This window comes from Nilaparvata lugens, chromosome X (genome assembly GCF_014356525.2).
Source record: "Nilaparvata lugens isolate BPH chromosome X, ASM1435652v1, whole genome shotgun sequence".
Lineage (NCBI taxonomy): Eukaryota > Metazoa > Arthropoda > Insecta > Hemiptera > Delphacidae > Nilaparvata > Nilaparvata lugens.
This window is the reverse complement of record NC_052518.1, coordinates 44,466,936-44,493,583: the sequence shown is the minus strand read 5'-3', so window position 1 is coordinate 44,493,583 and position 26,648 is coordinate 44,466,936. Positions and strand designations below refer to the sequence as shown.

General features: G+C 34.7%; 2 protein-coding genes and 1 long non-coding RNA gene across 3 annotated transcripts; 1 reads left to right on the top strand and 2 right to left on the bottom strand.

Moving 5' to 3' along the window:
- The first annotated feature begins 222 nt into the window (after positions 1 to 222).
- LOC120354594 (vicilin-like seed storage protein At2g18540) lies at positions 223 to 1,113 on the top strand. Its single transcript, XM_039441946.1, has one exon. It carries the CDS (start codon positions 223 to 225, stop codon positions 1,111 to 1,113), a length of 891 nt encoding a protein of 296 aa, XP_039297880.1.
- Positions 1,114 to 5,205: 4,092 nt separating this feature from the next.
- On the bottom strand, positions 5,206 to 16,557 carry LOC111057621. Its single transcript, XR_005572975.1, has 7 exons — positions 16,330 to 16,557; positions 14,142 to 14,365; positions 12,592 to 12,757; positions 10,852 to 11,438; positions 10,092 to 10,207; positions 8,693 to 8,791; positions 5,206 to 6,722 (listed from the first exon to the last, which is right to left on the bottom strand). It is a non-coding gene; the product is annotated as an uncharacterized LOC111057621 (long non-coding RNA).
- A 4,088-nt stretch (positions 16,558 to 20,645) lies between these two features.
- LOC111057440 lies at positions 20,646 to 24,761 on the bottom strand. Its single transcript, XM_022344867.2, has 2 exons — positions 24,474 to 24,761; positions 20,646 to 21,833 (listed from the first exon to the last, which is right to left on the bottom strand). The coding sequence occupies exons 1-2, from the start codon at positions 24,627 to 24,629 to the stop codon at positions 21,570 to 21,572; spliced, it is 420 nt and encodes a 139-aa protein (XP_022200559.2). The 5' UTR covers positions 24,630 to 24,761; the 3' UTR covers positions 20,646 to 21,569.
- Positions 24,762 to 26,648: the final 1,887 nt, after the last annotated feature.

Genomic DNA, 26,648 nt, shown 5'->3' with positions numbered 1-26,648 from the left:
TTCCCCTGGGATATAAGTGCAGTTTCAATTTTTTCTGAAGACTCTAATCCTCCATCTTCTCTGACATCACCCTCAAGAAGTGCTGTTCTCCAGTCACTGCAAGTGTTAGAACGATTTATTGGGGAGGAGACTGTAGTCAAATTTAAACAATCTTCAAGAGGAACTGGGAACATTGAAGATTCTTCCCTTTTTCTTGTTTGGAAAAGGATGAGAAGATGTCTAATGGAGCCCATGGAGCCCTTGAATCAATCTATTCAAGAAGTGATTGACCAGCAATTCAGCAGTGTTCAAGCAACTGAGGAAGTGGAGCAGCGTCCATTGATTCAAGATGATAACTCAATCATCATGGAACATGAGCTTCCCAGTACCAGTAGTGCTATAATACATTCAACTCCATCCAGAACTGAGGTCTCTAGCTTTGCTCAGTTGGAAAAGAAAGCTATTGACTCATCAACAGTACCAAGCCCCTTCAAAAGAGCTCTCAGTTGGCCAGATCCTATAGCCAAAATTGTAAAGAAACGACAAAGAGAAGCTGCGCCTAGTGTAGTGGCTTCAGCAGACTATAAAAATTACTTGAAAAGAAAGATGGAAAAGAAAGAAGAAGAAGAGGAGAAGAAGAGAGAGCGAGCGTCAGAACGAGCTAGGAAGAAAGCAGAAAAAGAGCAAATTAAGTCACAGAGAGAAGCTGAAAAGCAGAAAAAAAAGAATGAAGGTCAGCATAAAAAGAAAACTACAAGGACTAAGAGGTCAATTTTTGTAACATCTAGCGAGGAAGAAGACATTTGGGAGGCCCAAGACTATTCAGATGGAGATGGTGGGGAAGGAGGGAGTGGAATGAATAAGAAGAGAACACAGATGAAGAAACCAGAGAAAGGACTTGAAAAATCATATGAAGAGACTGGGAAGGAGAAAAAAAAGGTGACAAATCAGCAAAAAAAGAAAACTACTAGGGCGAAGAAATCAATGTTCAAAGAATTTTCAAGTGAGGAAGAAGCTAATCCAATTTGGGAGCCTCAAGATGAGAATAGAGAGGGAGAAATTCTAAGAAAAAGAAAAAAAAACAACCAATCAACAATGGGAAACTCAAAGTCCAAAATCGAGCTCAATCTTTGAAACATCTAATCAACAACCGGAACCTGTTGAACAAGATGAACTTATTACTTTCTATCAAGAAAATTTCCCAGGTATTCATGAGACAATCCTATTAGATAAGAATATTTTGGAAGGAGCTGAGGGAGAATTTGAAGAAATGGAAAAGCAATTGAAGAGTGGAAAAATGGAAGAAGGAGGGAATGAGGTGGTGCTCAACGTTATTGATGCTGGAGGCTGTAGCGTGGGAGAGATTGGGAATGAGGAGATTACACAGGACCGATTGAATCTTCAATTTCAAGAGAACATAGAATATGGAGTAGAACTAGCAGTTGGTGAAGGTGACTATATCCTGTCAAACTATTTAGGAGAGAAGAGGAGAATGCGAACTGCTTTCAAAATTTCTAAAATAACGGATGATCAGATTACAGGGAACCCTTCAAGACCTTGCAACCGAATGAGGAATGTATTCACATTGAGAGAAGATGAGGAGGTAGCAATTGAGGTGAAAGACATTGCGGCAAAACTACCTGAACCTCTTGTTTCCACTCAGAACAAAACACAAAAAATGTTATTTCCAGAACCATTGGACCTAGATATTGATTGATTTTTCCTATTATTGTATTTTTTTAATGATTGGTGCCTATTTAATGTCTCATCAGGCCTACTTATTTTTTATTTTTATGAATTGTAAATAAATCTAAATTCAATCTCAAATTGTGTCATTAATTGGAGTCCATCCTATCAATATCTGGTTGTAGATATGTAGATTGTCAATAATTGGTACTTTAAGATGTCAAACTGGTTCACAGGTGTCAATAATTGGTACTTTTACAAGTCAATAATTGGTTCATGGGTGTCAATAATATGGGAGAAAACATGCTCCTATATTTTAGCTAACAGAAAAATATAATGAAGTCTCAGACTTTAAACTTCAATTAGGAGTTGTAGCACAGATATTGGCCAATAGTTTAAACTTTAAAAAGTGAGAATTGGTCCATGGAGTCAGAAACTATTGAGAAAATACTGCAAAATTTTCCTCAAAGTGTCAATAATTGGTGCCCTTACCCTACACATTTGAAAAAAAAATTATTATACTACCTATCTATCTACATAACGACGTAGTTGAAACATTCATTTAGAATTGAATGACCAAACACTCGAGTTACAATGCCAGAATTACCAATGAATTGAAATTAATGTTAGTATTGAGTTATAGGGAACCGTATACTCGGGTTATAGTTATAGGTGACCGGTTCTGAGAAACGAGTAGTGCTACATTTTATTATCAGCTCATCAACTCGGTACACGTTTCATAACTGTTGTTTTCCTTGTTTACAATTTTGTCAGCTGTTACCTGCGAACTGTTTCAATCGACTTTTTTTAAGCGAGAAACTAAATCAGCTGAGCGAACACCGGGCTCTGCGTTTCCATGGCAACGGTACAACAACTGAACTATTTGACTAATATTATTGACTGTGACCCACTGAGCGCTTATCTACAGAGATAGCAGAGCCTATGTGCTATCATTAGTTTCTGTGTTGATCTTTCTCGCTGGGCATTAAACACTTAACTTGGCGCCAAACTCAAAACTCGCTGTACAGAATGGTTCAATGCTAACTGCCTTCAAGTTAATGAAACCAAAAGTGAAGAGATAATTTTTAATATGAAAATTAGCAATGAATCTAATAAATCCGTAAAACTTCTAGGGATAAAATTAGATGAAAAACTGAACTGGGAGGATCATGTAGCCTTAATTTGCTCTAGGCTTGCACGAGTTAATTTTCTGTTGCTTAAATTAAAAAGTAATGTCAGTAACAACTTGCTGCTGAGTTCCTATTTTGCGTTTTTCCATAGCCACCTAACATATGGCATAATACTCTGGGGTAACTCCACTGGCTCAGACAAATGTGTGAGTGTTTAAATGGCAAAAGAAAGCTCTGAGATGTATCGTGGGCTGTCTCCTCAAGATTCCTGCAGGGAGTACTTCAAGAAATTGAAAATAATGACAGTGCCAAGTTTGTACATATATAGCTGCATAACTTACATTGAAGAAAATATCAATAAACTTACAACCAGAACATCTATTCATACACACAACACTAGAAAAAAAACACACAATAGATTTATTTTATTCCAGGCTAACTAAGATCCACAAAAGCCATAATTATGTAGGTATTGAACTCTTTAACGCCCTTCCGCCAGTGCCCGTGCAGTACCTTTGGTGAAGATTAGTTCAAGTCAGTATTGGGTAACTGGATAAAGGGCAAGGCTTTTTACTCCATCACTGTAATATAAATAGGAGAAATCCATCTACAACTTCAATCAGTCATGATTTCAGAATTCTGAGTTCATTTTTGAGTGTGAAAACTTTGTGTTGTTCATGAACAACAGTGGGCACTAACCTCAGAAGTGTAGAGGTTAGGTTGCTATAGGTGAACATGAGTTTGTAGAAATTGTAAGAACTATATTGTTATACTATAATATATTCTGAGTTTTTATTATGAATTCATTGTCTGAAAAGTTTGATGCTGAGGACATTTATGTAGGTAGATATTCCGGATGGTGTTGATTCTGAGGTGAATGATATTGAGTCAGATATTGAAGATGAGGAACTGATTCAGCTTGCTGAAAATATTGACCATTTTAACAAAATTCAAGGACCTGAGGAAATACCGTTTCCAAGGACTCATGAAAAGTGTAGTGTGATAGATAATGATATTGATTTGAGTGCAGAACCTTTGTCATCAACAAACACAGGTACTAGTTCTAGAGTTACTGAAAATAACCAGGCTAAAACTAGTGTCAAGAAGACTAAATCAACAAAACCAGTCTGCAGATTAATGAAAAATAATTATTTGTTAAGAAGGTTGAACGGTCTGATAAATAATGATATTGCTAGGAATAGACTCAGAAAGCTGCATCACGCATTCTCAGAGCTGAGTAATGTTCTGAGTGTGGATCAATGCAAAGTAGTTTACTTTGCCTATGTCCGATCTATAATACTATATGGAATTCTAGCTTGGGGAGGGGCTTCCTCCTCAGTCATTGAGCCTCTTGCAGTCACCGAAAGATCTATTATAAAACAATCTTGAGAAGAGACTTTAGATATCCAATAATACAATTGTTTATCAAATTTCCCGTACTGGACGTTAGACAGCTTTTTTAAATCTTTTAGGAGAACTTCTAGGAGAAATAGTTAACCATAGCTACTCAACTCGTCACAGATCCAATTACAACTTTGAGATACCTCAGCTGTCTCATAGCTCTGAACTGACAAATCCTTCATACCTGGCCCATATGTTGTACAGAAATGTGCCAGGGGTGATTAGGAAGCAGAGGCGCTTAGTTTGGTAGTGTTTAGGAAGGGTGAACCAGATTGGTTGGGAAGAATCAGAAGAACTACTCCAATCTCGTTATGTTCGGTGACCAACACGTCTTCAAAGTTTCCAGACAATTGATTGGTATTTATTTTATCATTGATATTACCGGATTGACTGTTTTGCCTGTTTGGTTAATGTTTTTTTTCTCTCTTCTGAGACTTTCTGGAATATCCCAGCCACTACGGTCTTCAATTAAGTATTGTTTTTTTTATTTATTCACAACTAGTATTTAATGAGCCTGGATCAAGGTAGTTTCTATGCTCAGTCAGAGCAGAGTACATCATATAAGAGTTAGCGAAAATATTAAGGGGTGGTTTCCGAGCTCGGGATCTAGCTAAGTTCTAGACTTACAAAGTCCAGAATTAAGCGCTCGGATCTTAATCGACTTTCTGAGTCACGATTTTATATTCTAAACTCCGGGGTCTATAATGTTCTCGACTTATTTGAGTCCAGGACTTTAATTTAGTAAACATGAGGGAAATTCACAATATTTTGCTGTTATATTGTTGGCATTATAGCAAAACGAAAACAGCTGATTGCAGCGGGATAATTCAAATGAGCATGCTCTCCAAACTATTTTGTGAAAATACGTTTCGATTTCTTTGTAGGCCTATTCAAAGCAAAACCTAACCTTTTGAAAGATGAATGAATAAACATTTTATTTTACGTTATGCTATTATTGATCATTGATCCTAACCAGTGATTTTGGAATTAAACGCTCGTAAGAGGGATTGATGATGTTACAAATGTTGCATTTGAAAAGTTCTCCACAGAAAAGCGAAATGCTGACGCTGGAGACTGAATGTGTATTTTTAAAATGATGAAGTAGAGCGTTTTTATATTAATTATATTTATTATTTATAATATTTATATTAACTATACCCGACCGCACAGTTGGCATGATCGTCTTTTAACAATGTAGAATTAATAATTAACAAAATATTTATCTTAATCATGAAAATTCATTATGAAATTATTGTAAAATATAATTTCTTGCTTAATGAAATATAATTGATTATTTTAAACGAGAATGGACCGTTAATATTACATAATTAAACCTGTATCAGAAACAGTTATTGAAGGCATTGACAAGACAGAGGGTCGGCAACGTTTTTCTCCTATCTTTCTCCACTGCCATTATAACGTGGTATATAGTATAGTACTCACTATAATGTATTGTATTTCACATTAAACATTGTATCATGTTTTTTGGAAAATAAATAAATTGAATTGAAATTTATGTTGAATTTAGGATTCATTCTATAAGCAGTACAGTAAATGTTATATAAATATTATTACTGATGGATATCTAGTCAACATTCAAAAAATAAAAATCTTTACAATAAACTTTTTACAATTATTAACAAAGATCATGACACACCAGTAAGTGGGTATTACAATACCAGACAGCATGGTCATTGGTGTCCAGTCAAAATACTAGAACACCTACCTATCTAATAAACACTTAGAACAAAATAGGAAAACAAAGATATTGTCAAATTTCACTAAAAATTTATTAAAACAGTACCAACGCATCATCAGCTGTACTGAGGAATCCTGAGGAGACAATATCTTTGTTTTCTTATTATGGAGAGATTTCACAACATCACCATCAATTCTACTAACTTACAAGAAAGCCTAAAGTATTAAAGTTACTATTCAAATTACAATTGAATGATACCTATGAAAAATAATGTAATAAAACAAATATCAAGACCGGCTTTGCCAATGTTATTATGCATCTGTTTACCGATCAAGCTTAATTGGCAAGTAATATTGGATCAAGGTAGTTTCTATGCTTAAAGCCAGAACAGAGTACAGCAAAAATATTACGTTTGAATATTTGTGTATTCAGTCTACATTTTTGCCTCCTGTATCGTGCCTGACAATAATCATCTAGCATGTTACAAAGTTCACTTATGATAGTGCTTTGCATCCTATCTGTGTTCTTTCCTTGAAGATATTCAATTGTAATTCGTGAGTTATTGATGAATATCTATTAAATTCCTCCATGATTTATTTCTACATCACCGTTTGTTGTTGGTTTTCTGTGAGCTACTTGACGTTTTTATATAAAATACAGAAAGTCTACAAATAACTAGCTGTAAATAATTATTTATGGCATCATGTTCAACCAATACTCACAATGATCATTGTAATATGACATTCTTTTGTGACTTCACCAAGTGATTGTCAGCGGTTCCTTCACCGTTTCCTCGTCAACTGGAACTTTCCTCTTCGAGTAACGAACTGAAATGTAAAGAATTCTAGTTGAATTTTTTTCTCAAAAAATACATTCAGATCAGAAATATCCTTAAACAAACGCGTTTATTTTTATGCTTAGTACATTTTTCAAGTTTGAGCTTTCATAAATTAGATCTTCAGGATGAGTTGTCCAGCACCTTGAGGAATTATTAATCTGAACGGAATTGGATACATTTATAATGGTGATATTTGGACAAATATAATTTATTGATAAAAGTATAGAAACAAATTTGAAAATATTTTTTACATAGGTAAAGAAAGTGAATTAGATCAAGTGAACTCCATTTCGAATCCAGACATCGTTCAATTTTAAAGTATCATAAAAAGTGTAGAAATTAAAATTAAATTCTACTAAGTGGTTTGGGTTTTAGATCAACATAAATTAAGAGTTCATATGAAGATCATGGGTGCATAAATAGTTCTTACGCCTTGATATACAAGGTTGAAGATTTAGTACCTATCAAGTTTGTTGAGGTCATTCTGGGAAGGAAAATTGAATGACATAAGGTTTCTTGCCTGAAAAATTGAATAATGTACGATTAATATCTCTCTCATCTCTTGAGACATTTAATTCAAACCGTGAAAAATAGATGTTGAAATCAAACTTTTTGAGACGTGAGATACCGCACAGTATAAGATGAAGCTAAAGTTTAAACTAAATCTGATTTTTTGGGTTAAAACTAAAATTCCGTTTGTATAGTATTAGTTTAAACTCTTTGAAAGATTAGACCACCAAAGCAGGAGGTTTAAACCAAAAAAATTTGATTAACTTGATATTTGCAAAGAAACAAATGATGGTGATTTCTAGGATGAGGAAAAATTTGTAAACGTTTTCGCCTGAGTAGAGCAAAAATGTCAAATTCGTAATGGATCAAATAAAAGACTCAAAAAAGAATAAGACAACTTTGAACAGTGCTCTTTCAGCACAAGACATGTTTTCAATAACACTGATATATTTTCTTTCGTAAGTTTTCTAATAAGCGTGGGAGACCAAATAAGACTAAAGCACAACATCACTTTTCTTAAAAAATATATTAACTCAATGAAATAGTATTTTTTTCGTCATTTGAGAAATTTATCAATTTTTTCTTCTATTTCCGTACAGCATACAGCTCTGAGGATCTTCAACGATGAATAAGTAGAAATATAACCTCAATGTACTTCTTGATTGTAAACAAATAACAAATTACCTGTAGAATTCAGCCTTCTTGATAGTGTGAACTATATCATTCTATTACCAACTTAACGCCAAACTAGTTTAACTTGAACTGGATTGATAATTACACTGAAAACCCCGATTCAAGTTTAAACTTTCAGATTAACTTGATCTAGTTTAGCAATCTATACTGTGCAAACGGTCCTAACTTATTAGGATACCAGTTACCAGTTATGTTGTTACACCATCATCAAACTCTTTACCAGAGTGAAGAACAGGACATCAGAGAAATTACTCTATCAAAGTAACGATACAAAACAAAGTCTACCAGAGATTGACAATAATTGTTCAACGACTGAAACCGATATCACGTTATATTGAATTCGTTGTGACGATTTTGAACAATTTTATTGAATTTGGATAACTATTACAACAACATCACCTTCACTACTACTCAAAATATTGAGTGAATTAGGTATTATAATAAATTACAAAAGAATCCTTGAGCTTTTCAAGGGCCATTATATTTAATAGTTTAATTAAGGTAAAAAATGCAATATTATAATATGCTCAAGAGGCACCGTCATTCTAAGTAAATCACTCTGCACTCTCTTAGATATTCCTATAAACTAGACTTTGAATGCGGCCAATCGCTTATCAAGCATCACAAATTATTGCTTTTAAAATGCATTGTTTATAAAAATTCACACAAATTATGAAATTCAATGTTCAAATGGTTCCATTTGTCGTAGACTACCTCTACGATGAAAAATAATTAACTTATGTTGGGAGCTCTTACCATATTACAACCTCCAGCAGCTGTTGCGGCGGACACTTTATGTTCTTTCAACTATTCAGCAGTGCCTCTGGCCTTGTCCGATATATTCCATCTGAATATCTGAAATTATGTAGTCATTGAGTCACTCACTAGTCCCATGTTCATTCAAAGTATGACAATATTTGTATCAATATGTAATAAATAAATATCCATATCAAATTGGAATTTATGAGTTTCATTATGATATCAAACATGGATGAAGCAGCAGTATAAGGATGTTTAAAGAGAATGAAGTGTATTTTCGGTATATATCAATCTTGATGGTGTCTGAGTATTTAGTTTTTCAGGGTCATTGCAGAAAAGGAATAGTATTTGAAAATTATGCCAGTTAGTGCAGGCCAAAAACAGTTTGATAACTTTCAATAGCATTTTAAAATCTGCGCCATAAAGGTGCCGTATGTTGCTTAGTGTTTCAACATCTGGAGATTGATAATTGTGTAACAACTTAGACTAGATTCGCACTCTACAAAGGTGGTTCAATTTGAAGTTTTTCTACATTCAAGTGTTAATGTGGCTCCAAACCATTGAATCAAATATATATTACATTAGAAAAGATACTTAATTATTGTGGAATATTCATTACTGTACTTAGCATGGGAAATAAACATAAAAAGAATGAAGTTAAAACCCAGAAAATCAAATGTTTTGAACTTGGGATAAAAAATTATCTATATAAATTAAAGCGAAATTGCACTGATTCATCCACTCACTCATTCATTCATAATCAACAGAACTAAAAATCTACTCAACCAAATACGTTCAAATTTGGCATATGTTTATGTGGCCTTCTAGAGGCGCACTAAGAACGGGTTTGAAAAACTTTCAAAGATACGCTCAAAATCTGTATTTTTCTGCGTTTTCTCAGTTGCTAAAGTACAGAAATTTACGCCAAAGATATGCCCAAAATCGGCGTTTTTTTAGCTTTATCAAGAGCAAATTAACAGAAAATATACAAATTTGATACATATTTTCAGCTAGGTTCTTGAAGTTTTGTGTTAGAAGAGCTTCAAAATGTTTCCGAAGATACAACCAAAATCGACGTTTTCCTGCGTGGTCTCAGTCAACTGGTGATTAAATCGATCCTAAATATTTGTATTTGACGGGAGGGAGCTAGCTCAGATGAAGAATGCAGGCGAGCAAAGCGAGTCTGCTGTGCTTATCCCTGGACGATCCAGCCGGGGGTTCAGGGGGCGGAGCCCTCTGCCTAAACGGATAAGGCGAGCTACGCGAGCCTGCCGGCTAGTTAACTATAGTTTTATTTGGTCCAACAGCTGTTTAGATTTGATTCAATCTTACTCTATGCCCACGGTCTTAACAATCATTATCGTTCGATAATTTTCATGGAGAATAAAAAACTCACCTCAGCTTCACCGAAACCACGTATCAAATAGCCTCCTGGATTACTGAAAACATCTGGTTCTTGAAGACAAAACGTTTTCAATTGCGTCTTGTTCCACTTGAGACTCCTTGTATCTACTGAAAATTACAAAGATACTTGAAATAGATTGGAATATTAGATACAACAACATAAAATCTCGATCTCTAAAGGTACTATCGAGATAGGCATACACAAAAATTTTATTGTGTTATTGGGCTATGATTTATTGATATACTAACTAAACAAGTTCTAGAGTGCAGGTAACCCTAGTTTATCAGTAATGAGAGCAGATTATTCTGATAAAATGTGTAATGGAAAATATATTAATTTTTTACTTGGATTGAGCTGTCGGAACACTACGAAATACTTAAGACATTGATGCATTAACTTTACATCAAAATCCTGTTCTTCACACAGAAGATATAGGCCTATATATTACAGATAAGGCACCGATCAGAACTCATGTTGTTTCAAACAGTACAGGAGTTTTAAATCAACTTCGAGTCAGTAAGGCTATTAAAGATTTACTTTGCATTCAGATGTTCATCACACACATGATGAACAGCACATCTGAGATCAGAGATCCACGCATATGAAAGACTTTACATTCAGATAATGCTCTTAAGATAATCTACATGAGTGACTAACTCCCAATTGTTTGACACCTGGTAGGATACAAGCATCATTTCAAACGTTAATCCATTGAATGTTAAAAAATTATAATGATCAATACATAACTTACCGGGATTTCAGGTAAAGCTGATTTGTCTAGTATCATTTCTTCTCAGTCTTGATAGTAATTCAATGTACAGTAGTCGATAAGATTCCAATCATTCGTGATAATTGTTTATATCCTCTCCGTGAAATAAACTGCTCATAGCACTGCTCACAGAAGGCCCTTCTTCACCTCTCGCATATCGAAAGCTTTCAGGAACTGAGTGAGCTGACTGACACAAATGCTGAGCCGTCAATTAAAACTTCGTCAATGAGGGAGATGGACTGAAAACTTGTATTACAACTATAATATTCTTCTTCCTCTCACGGGTTAGGTATTAATGCCTGTTCGGAACCTCTGTGCCACTAAAATTAACCAATCTCTCCCTGAGACGTCCGCGATCTCTTCTTACTCCGTTATTCCATATCGTTGTTTATTTGACAGTCCTTTTTTATGATCCATATTTCCGGTCCTATCCGAGGCTAATCAGGTTATGAGGTTTGTCAGTAAGTGAGCTTATCCTTTGGCCGCGTTACGAGCGCTGCACAGGTTGAGTTCAGTGGTGGGGCAACCTTGCTGCACCCGAACCTGCAGGATTTAAACTGAATATTTGCCTGAAAAAATAATCCAAGTTATACGATTTCAGAAAAATGCAACTCACCACCAAACAAATCAATATGCCATAATCATTGGATGGTGTCAAGTTACTGATGGACATCTAGAATGAAAACATCAATTTGCATTCAACACAAGCCATATTACTATTACAAACAAAACTTGAGTAAATAATTTCAAACTTTTTTGTCTATTGGTTCTCAAAAAAGAATGGAAAAACTAGGATTTTTGGCGTATTTTTGAAACCCACTCATGAAAAGAATTCTAGTCTCTAGCTAAACTTCTGCACTAGATTTGTGCATTTTCTGTTCATTTATTCTCCAAATAGCTGAGAAAACACAGGAAAATGCTGATGTTGGGAATATCTTCGGAATTTTTTAAAATCCGTTCTTAATGTGCCTCTAAAAGGCCAATTGAACACACCTGCCAAATTTGAACGTGTTTGGTCCAGTAGATTTGATACATGACTGAGTGCCATTTCGCCTTTTATTTATAATTATATATTGTAGATATGTTAATTTTCATTAATGTATTTCGCTAGGTGGAGTTCTGTCTCTGACTATTATGCAAGTCATACTTTGTTGAATAAAATAACATATCAATACTAGCTTATTCTATAATTATATATTTCTTCATCATCTGTAATCTATATGTCTTCATCACCTTTGGAGTTAATATTATATGAACTTTTTCAAGTTTTAAATTTATCATTGGAAGTATTCAAACACGTAAAATAAAATATAACGGGAGTTATAGATTCCAATTTGTCTTGCCTGTAAAATTAGATGGACATAACCTAAATGGTTCTCTCTAATTATGTTTTAAAGGTAAAAGTGAAGGTTAGGGAGGTTAGGTTTCTGCTTTCAAATATTAATACGCTAATATTATTTTAAAATGTTTTGATGATTTTAGATAATAAACACAAGTAACGAAAAGTTGAAATACTAGAAAATTCAAAATAAATCTATTACTTTATTTTTGATTTTAGATAATAAACACAAGTAACGAAAAGTTGAAATACTAGAAAATTCAAAATAAATCTATTACAGTAGGCCTATAACGAGTTAAGAATATTAAAGTTTTTTGATCAATTATTATTCACATCGTTATTATTTTCAGTAAAAGAGACATTGTAACTTATACAGTACTCACCATGATCGCGTTGACAAGTCATTTTTGTTTATTAGATTTAATCAAGTCCTTCAATTCCTTTTCCAATACTGTAATTTGTCTACGCAATGACCAAATCGATATCCTTGTCATCAATTCCAAATTCATCAAATTTTGTTTTGACACTTTCCTCTTATGGTGTAACCAACTGTAAAGAGAGATTGTTAATTGAATTAATTTATTGCTCAACAAATATATAGTTGTAATGTTTCATCCATGAACTCCTCTGTGTTTTCCTTCACAAAAAGGACATATCATCAACTCTATCAATGATACAACTTGCATTCAGTGAATAAAATAAAACCTACTCACTTTTTTGGCACTGCAAAGGTAAATTTCATTATTTATCAAGAAATGGAAGTAGTATCTTTGATATAGTTATTATCAAGTATTTCAACAAGGAAAACATCAACTACAGTTACTTCATTATGTCGCGCACATCAAATTAAACAAGTCTGAAAAGAGTCGGGTTTCTATATTTTTGGTGTAAGGCTAACACAAGATAGCATCACTTTTTATATTATATGTAAAGTTATTTAATGAGGTTACAACAGTATGCAGTATGGTTTTGTGTACGATTATGTGTTTTTATCTTTGTTGAATAAATAAATAAATGATGTTAGCATGTCGTTTTGCCAAGAGCAACGAGTGTTCCTTCCTCAACATTATTGTACCAGTATTCAACGCCTCCAGATTTTTTCCTGTAGAGTTATTTCGAGGGGCTGAATAAATAGGCTTCATACACTGAATAAATTAAATATAAAAATAACGACGGAGATTAGCAATATTAGTTTAGGGACATTTCATAAAGTGCCGAGAAGTAAAGAGTGGTAAATCACATTCTTGGGTGTATTAATAACGAACAAGGCAACACAAGGCTATTTCATTTTTAACTTGTGTTATGAAATGTTAGTAATAATTGTGAAAACTAAAATTAAATTATGAATATAAGTATATTGCGAGGATTGTCTCAGAATTAAGTTACATCATTTTTTAAAAGGGAAGAAAAAATTTTCTTCAAAGTTCAGTGGCAGTGTATGAGATGTGTATGTTAATTTTAACATTTGGAGAGAGTAGCTAATGAATTTTGTGAAGCGTAAGGCTACGGTCGGTGTTTTCGGACATCTTCAGTTGTTTTGGGCACGTGGCGTGGATGGACGGCCGCTTCGTTGTTATGCTTCCTTAAACAGAGGATTGGCCCACATGAAACAATTGGCCTTGACATAACGTCTATACATACCACACAGCTCGCGGTGAATTTTAGTTGTACTTTATTCTTTCCCGTTAAAAAACGGATGACACCACGTATTTTGCAATCGGCGGTAGAAATGAGAGGTAGCTCCATATTGGATTGCTCGTAACTGAAGAATGAATCATGGTAGCCTCATGAGAATGTTACAGCAATACCACTAAACCTGGAAGAAATTTACCTGAAAATTTCAGCCTTTTCCTCCATGTACAAGATTATAAAAAAATAGACAATCCTCGTCTCAGAATATTTACATATGATCAGGATCAGAATATTAACATACCGGTTTGAGACCGAGCGTTGACATACGTTTCCTGGATTTCTTCTTCCAGAGGGATTGTTTGGTTTTGCTGGCCATATCAACAGAAGGCCCTTCTTCTCCAAAAGATCCTTTCGGCCCTTCTCCAGCTCAGGAACTGAGTCCGACTCAGCTGCTGAGGCATCACTTTCAACTTCCATCAAAGAGGAAGATGGGTTATTAAGTTCTATTGATTCTGGCATCTTCGCCTGAAAAGGAGATGTCCATACTATTAATAACACTTAGGTTATGAACTAATTCTGTTACTGACACAACTTGGATTTTATTATTTTTCAGGAATACGAATCGTATCTGTAACAAGTATTTCATCACGGAAAACAACATGAAGGTTATTGTTTTGGAACCAGACCATTAAGATTCAACTCACACTACCTCGACTCGAATCGTACGACTCCAGTCGAGGATACTCCAGTCTCTCGACCTCACTACTTTTTCGCTCATTGTCACTACTTCAATTCCATGCTACTCTTTTTTCTAACCATACTTTATTAAAAATATAAGATCTAATTCGTCACTAATTTGCATGTAACAGATTTTATAATAGTTATAAAAATATTGTCTCATCTAATTCGTATTATTGTCTTATCTGAAATGATGAAACATCACGTTCATGGAACATAACCTCACTTTCATTAAAAATGCACGGTACTACGCAAATCAAGTCGAGGCTTGACCAGCACGACTGTACAACTGCTCAAAGAGGCACAACGCTCGACTCAGTCTCACAGTCGTGAGGTCGCGGAGACTAGAATCTACTGGTCTACTAGGCTCAACCCACACTTAAGCAACTCAGGTAGAGAAGAGACTTGACTCTAGTCTCTTCTAGATGCAGCATGTATTTTCAAATGGTGACGTCGCGGAGACTAGAATCGAATGGTCTGCGTGTCACCATTTCAATTCAATTTCATTTATTGCCAATTAGAATATTCAAAACATATTACAAACTCTTTATAATATGACATATATCATTAAAAATATAATTAAATAAACATAATTACTCATACATATAATTGAATAAAATTAAAATAAAATATAAAATGTAGGCATCACCAGCAAAAAGAAAATCACATGCTGCGTGCTGCGTCGAGAAGACTAGAGTCGCAGTCTCTTCTCGACTTGAGTTGCGTAAGTGTGAGTTAAGCCTCAGTGTCACCATTTGAAAACACATGCTGCGTCGAGAAGAGACTATAGTCGCAGTCTCTTCTCGACTTGAGTCGCGTAAATGTGAATTGGTTAACTCCAAACAAATCACTACAGCCATGGTCACTATGGCGTTAGTTAGGTTGGTTTACTCATGTTAGTCCAGGATTCAAAAATGAATAGTTATCAAGTAGGCCTAATTGAAGTTGCTAAAGCAAACAATCGAATAAGATTGATGTAATCTAGATAAGATGATGTAACCGGTAATAGAAGTTTCAAGAGAATTTAAGATTGGTTATGATATTATGACTAGGCGTGCAGAAGAGAAACAAAATCTGGGCAATAGGAACACAAACTGAACGCTTGCACTTGATAGTGTGAGCAGCTTCATGCAAGTTACAACGTGTTTCAAGACATTTTCCAGATTTTGTTTTTCGGCTCATGCATGATTCGAAGTGCACTTGCACATATAGGCACTCAATGTGGTGATCACACCCTAAGCATCTCTTGTTTGCGCACAGGCATCTATTTGCCCATTTTGCTTCTACCATTTTTGTAGAAGTTATTAATTATGTTAGTGTAATCATTATTTGGTCTTACTTTGTTTCTAAGTTTGATTACAAATGGTTTTTATTTCGTAATCTGCATTTTTTTAATATACACTTTCTGTAGGCCTACGTCTACTACATAAAAAAATTAATAATCAAGTTGAGCAAATTCAAGTTTACAGGTTCAGCTATGGAAGCATGGACCACTGAGAAATGCGAAATTGATTTTTATTCAATGTATTGATACATGAATAGCCAAATAGAGAAAATCATTATTGGAGGCTAGAAAATGATAAAAAATAATCCAATTTGCATAACCAATAAATTAAATTACAGCATGATGCCTAGACTTGGTTTAACTGGGAATAAGAATGATTATTATAGATCGTAGAAAGGGTGCGTAGGCAGCATATTTCAAGATTTTGAACACTGACAAATAATAATTTAGTATGCCTATTACTCACCTAAATATTATCAAAAATAATGGGAAGGAATCTGACCCTTTTAGAATTAGTGGATCCTGATGAATTGAGTGAATGTTGGATCTGACGAAACAAACTAACAACAAAGTGGAAAAATGAAGCAAAAATGGAGAATGGACCATTCGCATTCACTGAGTTTTGATGCACAAACACAAAGGAAAGAAGGATCATTCAGATACAAACCACTCTCGATTGCAATTGCGCATAGGCTTCCTGTTCCCTCTCATCAATACAAAAGAAAGTAGAGGTTTGACCGGGAACCGGAAATCCAGATTAGGAGCTTTATACAAAGCATGCTGTCTGGACGAAACATAAGTGACTTGATAAATTGTCTGTCGTTGAGGTTGAGCGTTTTACAATGTTTCTGAAATTATTTTCACGTACAGAGTAGCCGTTGAGCATTTTATCAGTTAGAAGAGCATACACATTATAATTATTATTATTATTACAAAGTATTTGCAGATTTTACATCTTTTGACTTTTGAAAGTTAGTTTTGATCCTTTCACATTTTGAAAAATTTGGGTAAAGATCAAATTAGGTTGAATTGGATGTTGAGTTTATAGTGAGGTCCACGTTATAATGGCAGTGTTTGATTAGCAGTGTTTTATTCTGTTTTTAACCGTCAAAATGTAAAATTCTTAGTTTTTGGTGTTTTTTAGTGAAAATGGACTAGATTCTAGAAAAGTGAAACCATAACCCTATTTCGGACTTTTAAAATGTTATCTAAATTTGGGAGAAAAATTAATAGTACAAGGAGTATCCTTAGTTTTTCTCTCCCAATCAGTGCTACTTTGTGGAAATTATAAATAAATAAATAAATAATGGTATTTATATCCTTGTGTTCCATTAAACAAAGCGGTTAGCGCTATCTCTTTCTCGCTTTGCTCTGTTGCCAGATCGTCTTTTAACTATGTAAATTCATTATGAAATTATTGAAAAATATAATTTATTGCTTGATAAAATATAATTGATTGTTTTAAACGAGAATGAACAGCTATTATTACATCAATAAACCTGTATCTGCACCGTCTATAGAAGGCATTGACAAGACAGAGGTCCGGCAACGTTTGTCTCCTACATTTCCCCACTGCCATTGTAACGTGGACCTCACTATAGGGTCGTAAGGTTGTAGTTTTAGTTTAGGTGATGTTTGTAAGGATGGAGTTTAACGTTATAATGACAGTGGAGAAATATGGAAGAAAAGCGTTGCCCATTCTCTGCCTAGCAACTGCTTTCTATATTGGATTACCAATTATATTATATAAATTACCAATAATATTTTATGCATATAGAACATTTATATTTTTCAAATATTAAAATATAAATTTTCAAATGTATACCTTATGAACTGCTGATAAATTATCTGCACTTGAGTAAAGCAATTTCTCCGCATTTCTGCACATAGTAAAATTTATTACATTCAAAATTAAAAATAAATCACATAATTTCATCAAGAACGTTATTCAAGTTTGATTGAGATTCACATTATGAAGTCAGCATTAGTTTGATTACTGATTACTATTAGTTTGCTGTCCTTGCCTGTCATTAGGTAAAACAGAAAGCTCATTACTTTTCAAACTTTAAGAAAAAATATCAATTTTGATGAATTTTAGTTTTTAATCAACAATATCTTCCGATTGTCACAATTCAAATGTATAATGCAAAATCCCTCTGGGCATAATTTTATGATCTACCCTCTTCGTATCTATGGGTAGAGCGCTCTATCTCTTATAGATTTCCAAGTACATCTGCTAAAAATGCACCTTGCATTTTGAAAAACACCTAATTTTAAGCTTCAATCATCATCATCAACTTCATTGTCCTCACATTGAGATTTCGCACAATGATATAAGTCCATAAGATCATGTTCTATGAGGATCACCCATTAGATGCACTTAATTTAGTCACAACTTTTGACACAATGACATGATCTCCTCATACTACAGCTCATTCTTCTCGGCTCGTCAAGGCGGATCAAAACCATGTATCATAAGTCAAATTTGTTGGAGAAATGGGAAATTTATTGTTAAGTGTACTTCAGCACATATTCCCGTACACAAAATAATGCCCAATTTCTATATTCAAAGTTGCGTATCTTGTGGAATATACCAGTTAAAAATTAAAAATCTAGTTACCGGTAAGGATGTGAAGAATTTTACTCTTTTCAATGAACAATAATTTCGATTTCAATACCATTAGAAAGTTACAACTCATTAGAAAAATGGCGATTTTAGTTGTACAATTTTTTCACGATTTTACAGTTAATCAAGAGTCTCTAGAATGAGTCCGATACATCATAGAATCTCATAATTGGTTTCAAATTGAAAATAATTTTATTCTATACGAGCTCATTTTCCTTGAATACATCTTGAACCACTGTTTCCTATCATAGAACTGCCGAGATCGTGAATATGAGGAAAGTACGAGGGTGAGTCAATTATTATCCGCAATGTAGGTGTATTTCTGTTCATGTTGGTAGCACTGTTAATTTGCGTTAATGATGCATTACTTTGCTTATTTGTGCTTATATCTTGGCTAGTTTCAAACTGTTGTTTCTATTACATAATCACTGACATGTTGTTAATTATGGGCGCTCCACTTGTCATTTGCACCAACGTTCAGTGAACCGTTTTCCGAGGTCGGAAGGTGTAACAGGGGAAATTCATCAAAACTTTCAGTGCTATACGGGAATAGTGTTACCATACAATAACTGAGTGTTTATGAATGGAATTCATTAAATTTTGTCCACTCTCCTACCACGAAAAACAATTGGCTCACTAATCGTTATGCTCTTATTTGGTGCATATGAATAGTGTAGCTGCCATAATTAACACCATGCCAGTGATGATGGAATTGGAATAGCTGTTTGAATAGCCTAGATACAAGCACAAAAAATGAACAAATAATAAGTACATCATCAAAGCAAATTAACATTCCAACCAACATAAATAAAAATACACCTATATTGCGGATAAATACTAACAGATTGAGTGATGAGATAAAGCAGAGAGTAATAGCTGGCAATCGTGCGTATTATGCCAATATTAAATTGATCACCTCTCGGTCTCTATCTAGGACAACCAAACTGAAAATTTACAAAACGCTGATCTGACCAATAATCACGTATGGCTCAGAAACATGGAGTGTCACCGCTGTTGATGCCTCTAAACTAAGAATTTTTGAAAGAAAAATTATCAGGCGAATATATGGGGGTGTCAACGACAATGGAGAGTGGAGAAGAAGATCAAACAATGGAATAAATGAAATTCTTGGAGGTGAGGATGTGGTCCGTTCCATTAAATCACAGAGATTGCGCTGTTCTGGTCATATTGAGTGAATGGCAGAACATCGAATGCCAAGAGCAATTTATAAGGCCAGGATGGAGGGCAGAAGACGACAGGGGAGACCACGCAACTGATGGAGCGATGAAGTGGAGGACGATCTCTGAAAGATGGGGATAAGAGCATGGAGACGAAAGGCATGTGACCGTGATGTGTGGAGGGCTCTTGTGCGAGAGGCTAAAGCTCACATCGAGCTGTAAAGCCAGAAGAAGAAGATATTGCGGATAATAATTGACTTACCTTCGTATCTTCAACTCTTGAATGATTTCTTAAACGATCGAATCGTACTTTACAGACATATTTTTTCATGAATCATTCACAGCAAATGAAAGATGAAATTTTATTCTCTAATTCAAGATCAAGTATTTTTATAATAAGGGGTTATTGAGATTTGAATATAGAAATTAGCATATATTGAATATTAGAAATTAGCAATTATTTTGTCTATGGAAATATGGGTTAAAGTACACTCAACAATAAATTACCCATTTGTTCTACGAATTTGACTCAAAACAATATAGGGGTTTTATGGAGAAGTAGCATCGAAAGGAAACTTTATCTTTGGATGTTGAGGTAAGGCAATTTTTGGCCAAATTGCACTGTACTATAAATGAGATAAAGCGCTCTACTCAGTCTCAAGTTGTAGAGCACAAAACTATTGGGATTTTGAATTAAACATATGAATTGTGACAGTCAGAAGATATTGTTGATTAAAAACTGAAATTCATCAAAATTGATTTTTCCTTGAAATTTTAATCATTTTTGAAAACTTGTAACAAAGTACTCATTGGAGTACTGAAAAAATAATCTGGAAAAAGGTGAAAGCGAATTTACTGTCCAATGACTGGATTTGGAGGAAACAGCTGTAAACTGGAAAATGAACTGAAAATACGAGGTATTTGGGCCAAACACCTGTATTACCACAAGGAAATTTTGCTAGGAAAATTGATTGTGTACTTCTCTTACGCATTCAAACAATATATTAAAAAGTCAGAACAACAATATATATTGCAATCACACCCCCTTTTTCATGTCTATATTGATTGGACTATTATTAAACAAAACAATTTAGGTTCTTCAGAACATATGTATAATTTTAAAAAGTCAGAACAACAATATATATATTGCAATCACACCCCCTTTTTCATGTCTATATTGATTGGACTATAATTAAACAAAACAATTTAGGTTCTTCAGAACATATGTGTAATTTGATGTACTATCGATAATTTCAATAACGATAAAACTTACACAAGATACGGAACTATACCTCAAATGAATATATAAATAGAATATCAAAAGAAACCCTACTCGTTCTGATATAACCTTTCAATACACAGTGCCAAAAAAACGCATAGTATTGATAAAAATCCACATCAATACACCAACCAGTATCGCCCATATAATCACTACATTTACACCACCCATCTACCGGCTAAATTTAATTTCAACTCTGTCCTGAATTAATATGAAATTATCAACATAGCTACTTGACGGAAGTTTAAACAAATTCCTGTATTTCAACAAAATTCTATACGTTTTCCGCCCAAAAGAAACTCACCTACAATTCCCGGTTTTCCCGCCCTGTGGATACCCTGGGGTTGTCGCCTGAAAAACACTAAATATGGTCTGACTCCATTTTTTTAATGTTACTTAATATCTTAATATATTCTTTCCGTGTCGATATACTCGTTGCAAGTATTCTTTGAAGCAGTTAGTTGGTAGACGCATAACAAAAGTCATGTCTTCCAAATTGTAAGTGAGATCGTCCTCTTTTCCTGCCTCATAATCTAAGGGGTTGAAGTCTGTCTCTGGATAGCAATCAGTACAAAATTTAGGCACAAGCCACAAAACAGATGCTCTTTTTTCTTCAAAAATTCTCAAAAATTTTCTAAGCTGTGCGTAACGGAACTCATGCTTATTAATGTGAAACCGCACAACATCTCCAGCTTTGAACAGAACCCCACCATCGCTTTGTAGTTCATTGGATGTAAACGAATGAATGTTTTTTTAGTATTTTTGTGAGGAATCTTCTTCTTGAAAACCGATCTTCGGCCACTTGCAGTTTCATGATGAGTGGATGATGTTTGAGGAGGACAGATCCTTGCCTTCCTTGACACTCTTGGTGTGTTACGTGTTGTTATCTGAAAATAAAGAGATCAATTAATATTTGCTACATAAGGCCCGGTTTCAAGGACACATAATAAATCTGACTGACCATTGGTCAATTATCAATCAACGTGCAATGGGGCCATCTCAAACGGGCCCACTTGCTCCGTATACCGATGCATTGCTCCTAGCGCCTGCCAGCGCCGATATAAATTAATTTTGAATTGTCAACTGGAGAAAATCTCTTTGAAATACCATGCAAATCATCCGTGGCCATCGTAGAATACATACGAGTTGAACGATAGCCACGAATCATTACGTAGCACATTGAAGGGCCCCCAGAATTAAGGCCCATTGATACATTAGATTAAATAAGTATCCTAGAGACAGGGCTAATTACCCTAATTAGCTTAATAAACGTGGCCCTTCCATAAGGGCCAAGTGGGCCGGGCACACCCAAATGAAACAGTAAAGTATATTTTTAAATGCTTCGGGTTATGGGGTTAATAGTTATTTTTTAATAAAATACGATATAAATTAATTTTGAATTGTCAACTGAAGAAAACTCTCGTTATAATATCATGCAAATCATCCGTGGCCATCGTAGAATACTTACGAGTTGAACGATAGCCACTAATCATTTACATAGCACATTGAAGGGCCCCCAGAATTAAGGCCCTTCTAGCTCTCATAAGAAGGTATTGGCAAGGCAGCGCAAGCCGGCGGCGCTGGCAGGCGCTAGGAGCAATGCATCGGTATACGGATCAAGTGGGCCCGTTTGAGCCGGCCCATTGGACGTTGATTCACACTATTCTCGCTTGGACTGCTGAGCGCTAGTATAGCTTTGTTTACATCTCATCATATGAATTGCATCCGAATTGACAAACAAGTTGTTCTATCATTTTATAAAGTAATAAGTTAATAATTTTAGCAACTTTTGGGCTAAAATTTGCAAAGATTAACATAGTTTAGCAATAATCCAATTGTGGTGTCTACTTTGACAAGTCTTTTGGTGAGTTACATATTATGTTGTTTTTATTTAGTTTATAATGACATAAACTACCTGCATAACAACTTGTATAGTTGAATATGCTTCATAAAGCACCCCCACTTCCCAGAGTCACCCCCCCACAACAATTCCCACCATTGGCCCACCCAACTGTTCAGGTCAAGCGCCACCACTGTTTCCCAAATATTTATTGATTACAATGTGTATTAGAATATCCAAATACCCAATATTGTTGCCAATGATCAGGCCCCCATGTCAATCATGTTATGAAACCGAGAACCATAATAACTGTTGGCAGTGTTACAGACCAGTAAAGTTATCAATAAAACAATCCTACAGCCGGTGGAAATTTTTGTGATGTGCTACGTCGTTAACTGGGTACTCCTTTAATGAGTGTGGCAAACAGTTAAACATCCTCACTATCAGGAAAGGACTGCAAACAACTAAGAGATGCATCCAAGTTCCCCCACCCCTTGAGCTCTTTCTCTCTTCTTGTGAATGTAGAGATGTTCTCCTGACATAATAGGAGAGATGATAATATATAGAGACCATAAACTGTGTGAAAGCCCAAATGCTAAAATATGGACTGGCAGTGTGCATCACACTCACTGTATCATGTCATCACATAGAGTGCCTTTCTCTGGAACAGAAGTATGTATTTAGTTGAATATCTATAGTAGTAGTACACAAGACACAACCCTACTGTTATAGCATATAGCTGACTATGCATTGTCTTCTTTATGTCTCAATAAATTAGTTTTAGTCAGTTCTACTCTATCACTTGACGAAAGCACTCGGCTCCCGAAATTCTTTAATTCGGTAATTTTGTAGTAGTGGTGTTAATAAAGTTTCAATCTTTAAAAACTCAGTCGTGCCGTCCAATCTCTTAACTTTTGAAATGCGCAAAATGTCATCATATCAGAAACAGAATGCTATACTATAATGTGATAGGCAAACACTGCATGTCACAGTATCAACAGGACAAGAGTTAGAGTATATCGTATATGAGGAGGAACATCAGCTGAGCCAGATAGATTGCTTTAAAAAAAATAAAAACCCATAAGTTATCAAGATAGCATGTGGAAGGTAAACAAACTCATGTAACCTATAGAAAGGTGTTTCACTAAAAGTGCAATTCATAAGCGTTTACTCAAGAACCGCCGCAGTTAGAGCACATAACCTATAAATTCATTAATCGACTCGGCTAGCCTGGTCGGCAAAATCTAATAATGGCAAATACGTAAAATCTTATATCGGCAAAAACGTATAAGATGAATTTATACGTTATGTGCTCTAGCTGCGGCGGCTTGAGTTACACCTTCCGCGGCGGCGGAATTGCACCTTTATCCAACACTTCAGATTTATCTAGGAAGAATAACTTTGTAAGTTATAGAACCTACAAACTAATAGTACTCCTACCATTCTAGCCATTCTACTAGGCAAGCTGTAATGAACATTGTACCACATTCTTCCTCAGAGGAGCAGGTTTAAGTGTCGTTGATGCATCATACCCAAAAGCATTCAATCGTTGTGACAAGATAGGCGAGCCGTTGGGTAAAGATGGAAAAGATTCTCTATAATATTAGTCCTAATGGTGACTAAAAGGAGTAATAGAATGCATGGAAAAATACAAATTCGTTTCCAACAAAGTAACATGAAACTTTACCTGACTTGTTGCTTCCTCATCACTTGAGGCGTTCTCTGCAATAATATCATCAAAGCAATTGCTGCATACCCATGTTCCAAGCTCTTCAACTTTTTTCCAATTATTACTTTCAGTAGCTGAACAATTACTGCAAACCTGTTTATAGTAAGAGGACATGGGACTATTATAAAAAATTACAAAATACGAAAGATTATCTTGTTGACCACTTTAAGATAAATGCGGCATTTAAACGTTTAGTAATACAGCGACAAAATCAATAAGCAAACATAACATAACCTGCAAACTCGTAGTACACAAGCCTCTCTCTGTCTCAGAAAGCACCGTAATGCGCATGCGTAAGTAACGGCTTTATCCCCGTTCCATTCATTTATAGTGAGATCCACGTTATAAAGGCATTTATTGTCTGACTATAGTGAGGTCCACGTTATAATGGCAGAGTACGAGTGACAATACTGTTGCTGTCCTTTTCTATCATACAACAAAACAGATAGCGCTATCTCTCTCTCGCTTTGCAATGTTGTCAGTTTGACAGAATATTTTATTTTTACTTTTGACAGTGACTGTACAAAAGTAAACAAACAATTCTCAGCCGCCATTTTTTTTTTCATTCTATCAAAATAATTGAGTACACAAGTCGTATAATTGATTTAAAATGTATTTTTGAAAAAATGTGATAATCTTTAGACATTACCGTATGAGAACACACAAATTAAAATACCTTACATGATATTTTAAAAGTTGATAACTAACCATCCTAGACTATCCATGCTTCAGTTAGCCTACTCGTATCGGTATAAATTATACTGAAAGGTTATTTTAGAATTATTTCCATTGGAATTACTTACTTTAAAAATGATCTCTATTTTTCTATTATTTTTAAAAGAAATTGGAATAGAATACCAACCAATTAACTTAATTTCTGTTGTTTTGAAATTTAGATTGTTGTATCACAGCTTTTTAAATTAGCCACCATTTCAGGTTTGTATAAAAATAAAAATCTGATCTCAGTTATGAAAGCAAATTTTTGAATCAAATTATGAAAAAATATATTTTCTTGACTAATTTGACATTAAATTGATTATTTTATCAAGGAAATGATAATTATTATTAGATCAAATTTTATGGGATGAATCGAGTAACAGCTGTGTACACTCAATGGCAAAATGGAGAGACTTGGCAACGTTTTTCTCCTATCTTTCTTCACTGCCATTATAACGTGGACCTCACTATAGCAATGGTATTGCTATCCATGTCTATCATTAAACAAAGCGGATAGCGCTATCTCTTTCTCGCTTTTCTCTGTTGCCAGATCGTCTTTTAACAATGTAGAATAAATAATTAATTAACAAAATATTTCATCCTAGTTATTAAATTATTGAAAAATATGATTTCTTGCTTTATAATAAATAATTGATTATTTCACACGAGAATGAACCGTTAATATCACATCAATAAACCTGTATCAGCTACCGTATATGGAAGGCATTGACAAGACAGAGGATCAGCAACGTTTTTCTCCTATATCTCTTCACTGCCATTATAACGTGGACCTCACAATAGAAGAAATACTTCTATTACACATCAGTCTTTTAAAGCCCATCCACTATTAGTGAATGTATAATTGAAGAATGTTACACTGGACACTCGTGGATAAATGCAATTCAAATTTACTAACATATCGGCCGCTGAAATCAAGCCAGAAGTGTAGTCCAATGAGTCATTTAGTTCCTAATATTGCATGTATGTGCACTTTTTCAAATTAGTAGGCTATAGAAAATAATTGAAACGTTTACACAATGCTATTTATTGGGTGGTGAAGCTGCTATGCTAGTCAACTGAGATATTTACCAGCATTTTGAAAGTGTATTATAAGAGTGTAAAGTGTATTATAGGAGATTTATTTCAATAAAAGCAGATACAGCTTCCGGCAAGCCGGTTGAACTGATAAGTTTTCATTCTATCACTATCAGCCTGTACAGTCTTAGCTGACAGTCCAGCCGGACCCTACACACACTATGGCCACTGGTCACAGGCAGACTGTTCAGGCAAAACTGACAGGCTGGCCGGTACGTGTATGGCCTCCTTAACTGTTCGCTGCCAGCTCCAGCCACAAAATAGAAGGACTATTCTGAAGAAGAAGAAGAAGGACTTCTGAAGAAGAAGTAGAAGGACTTC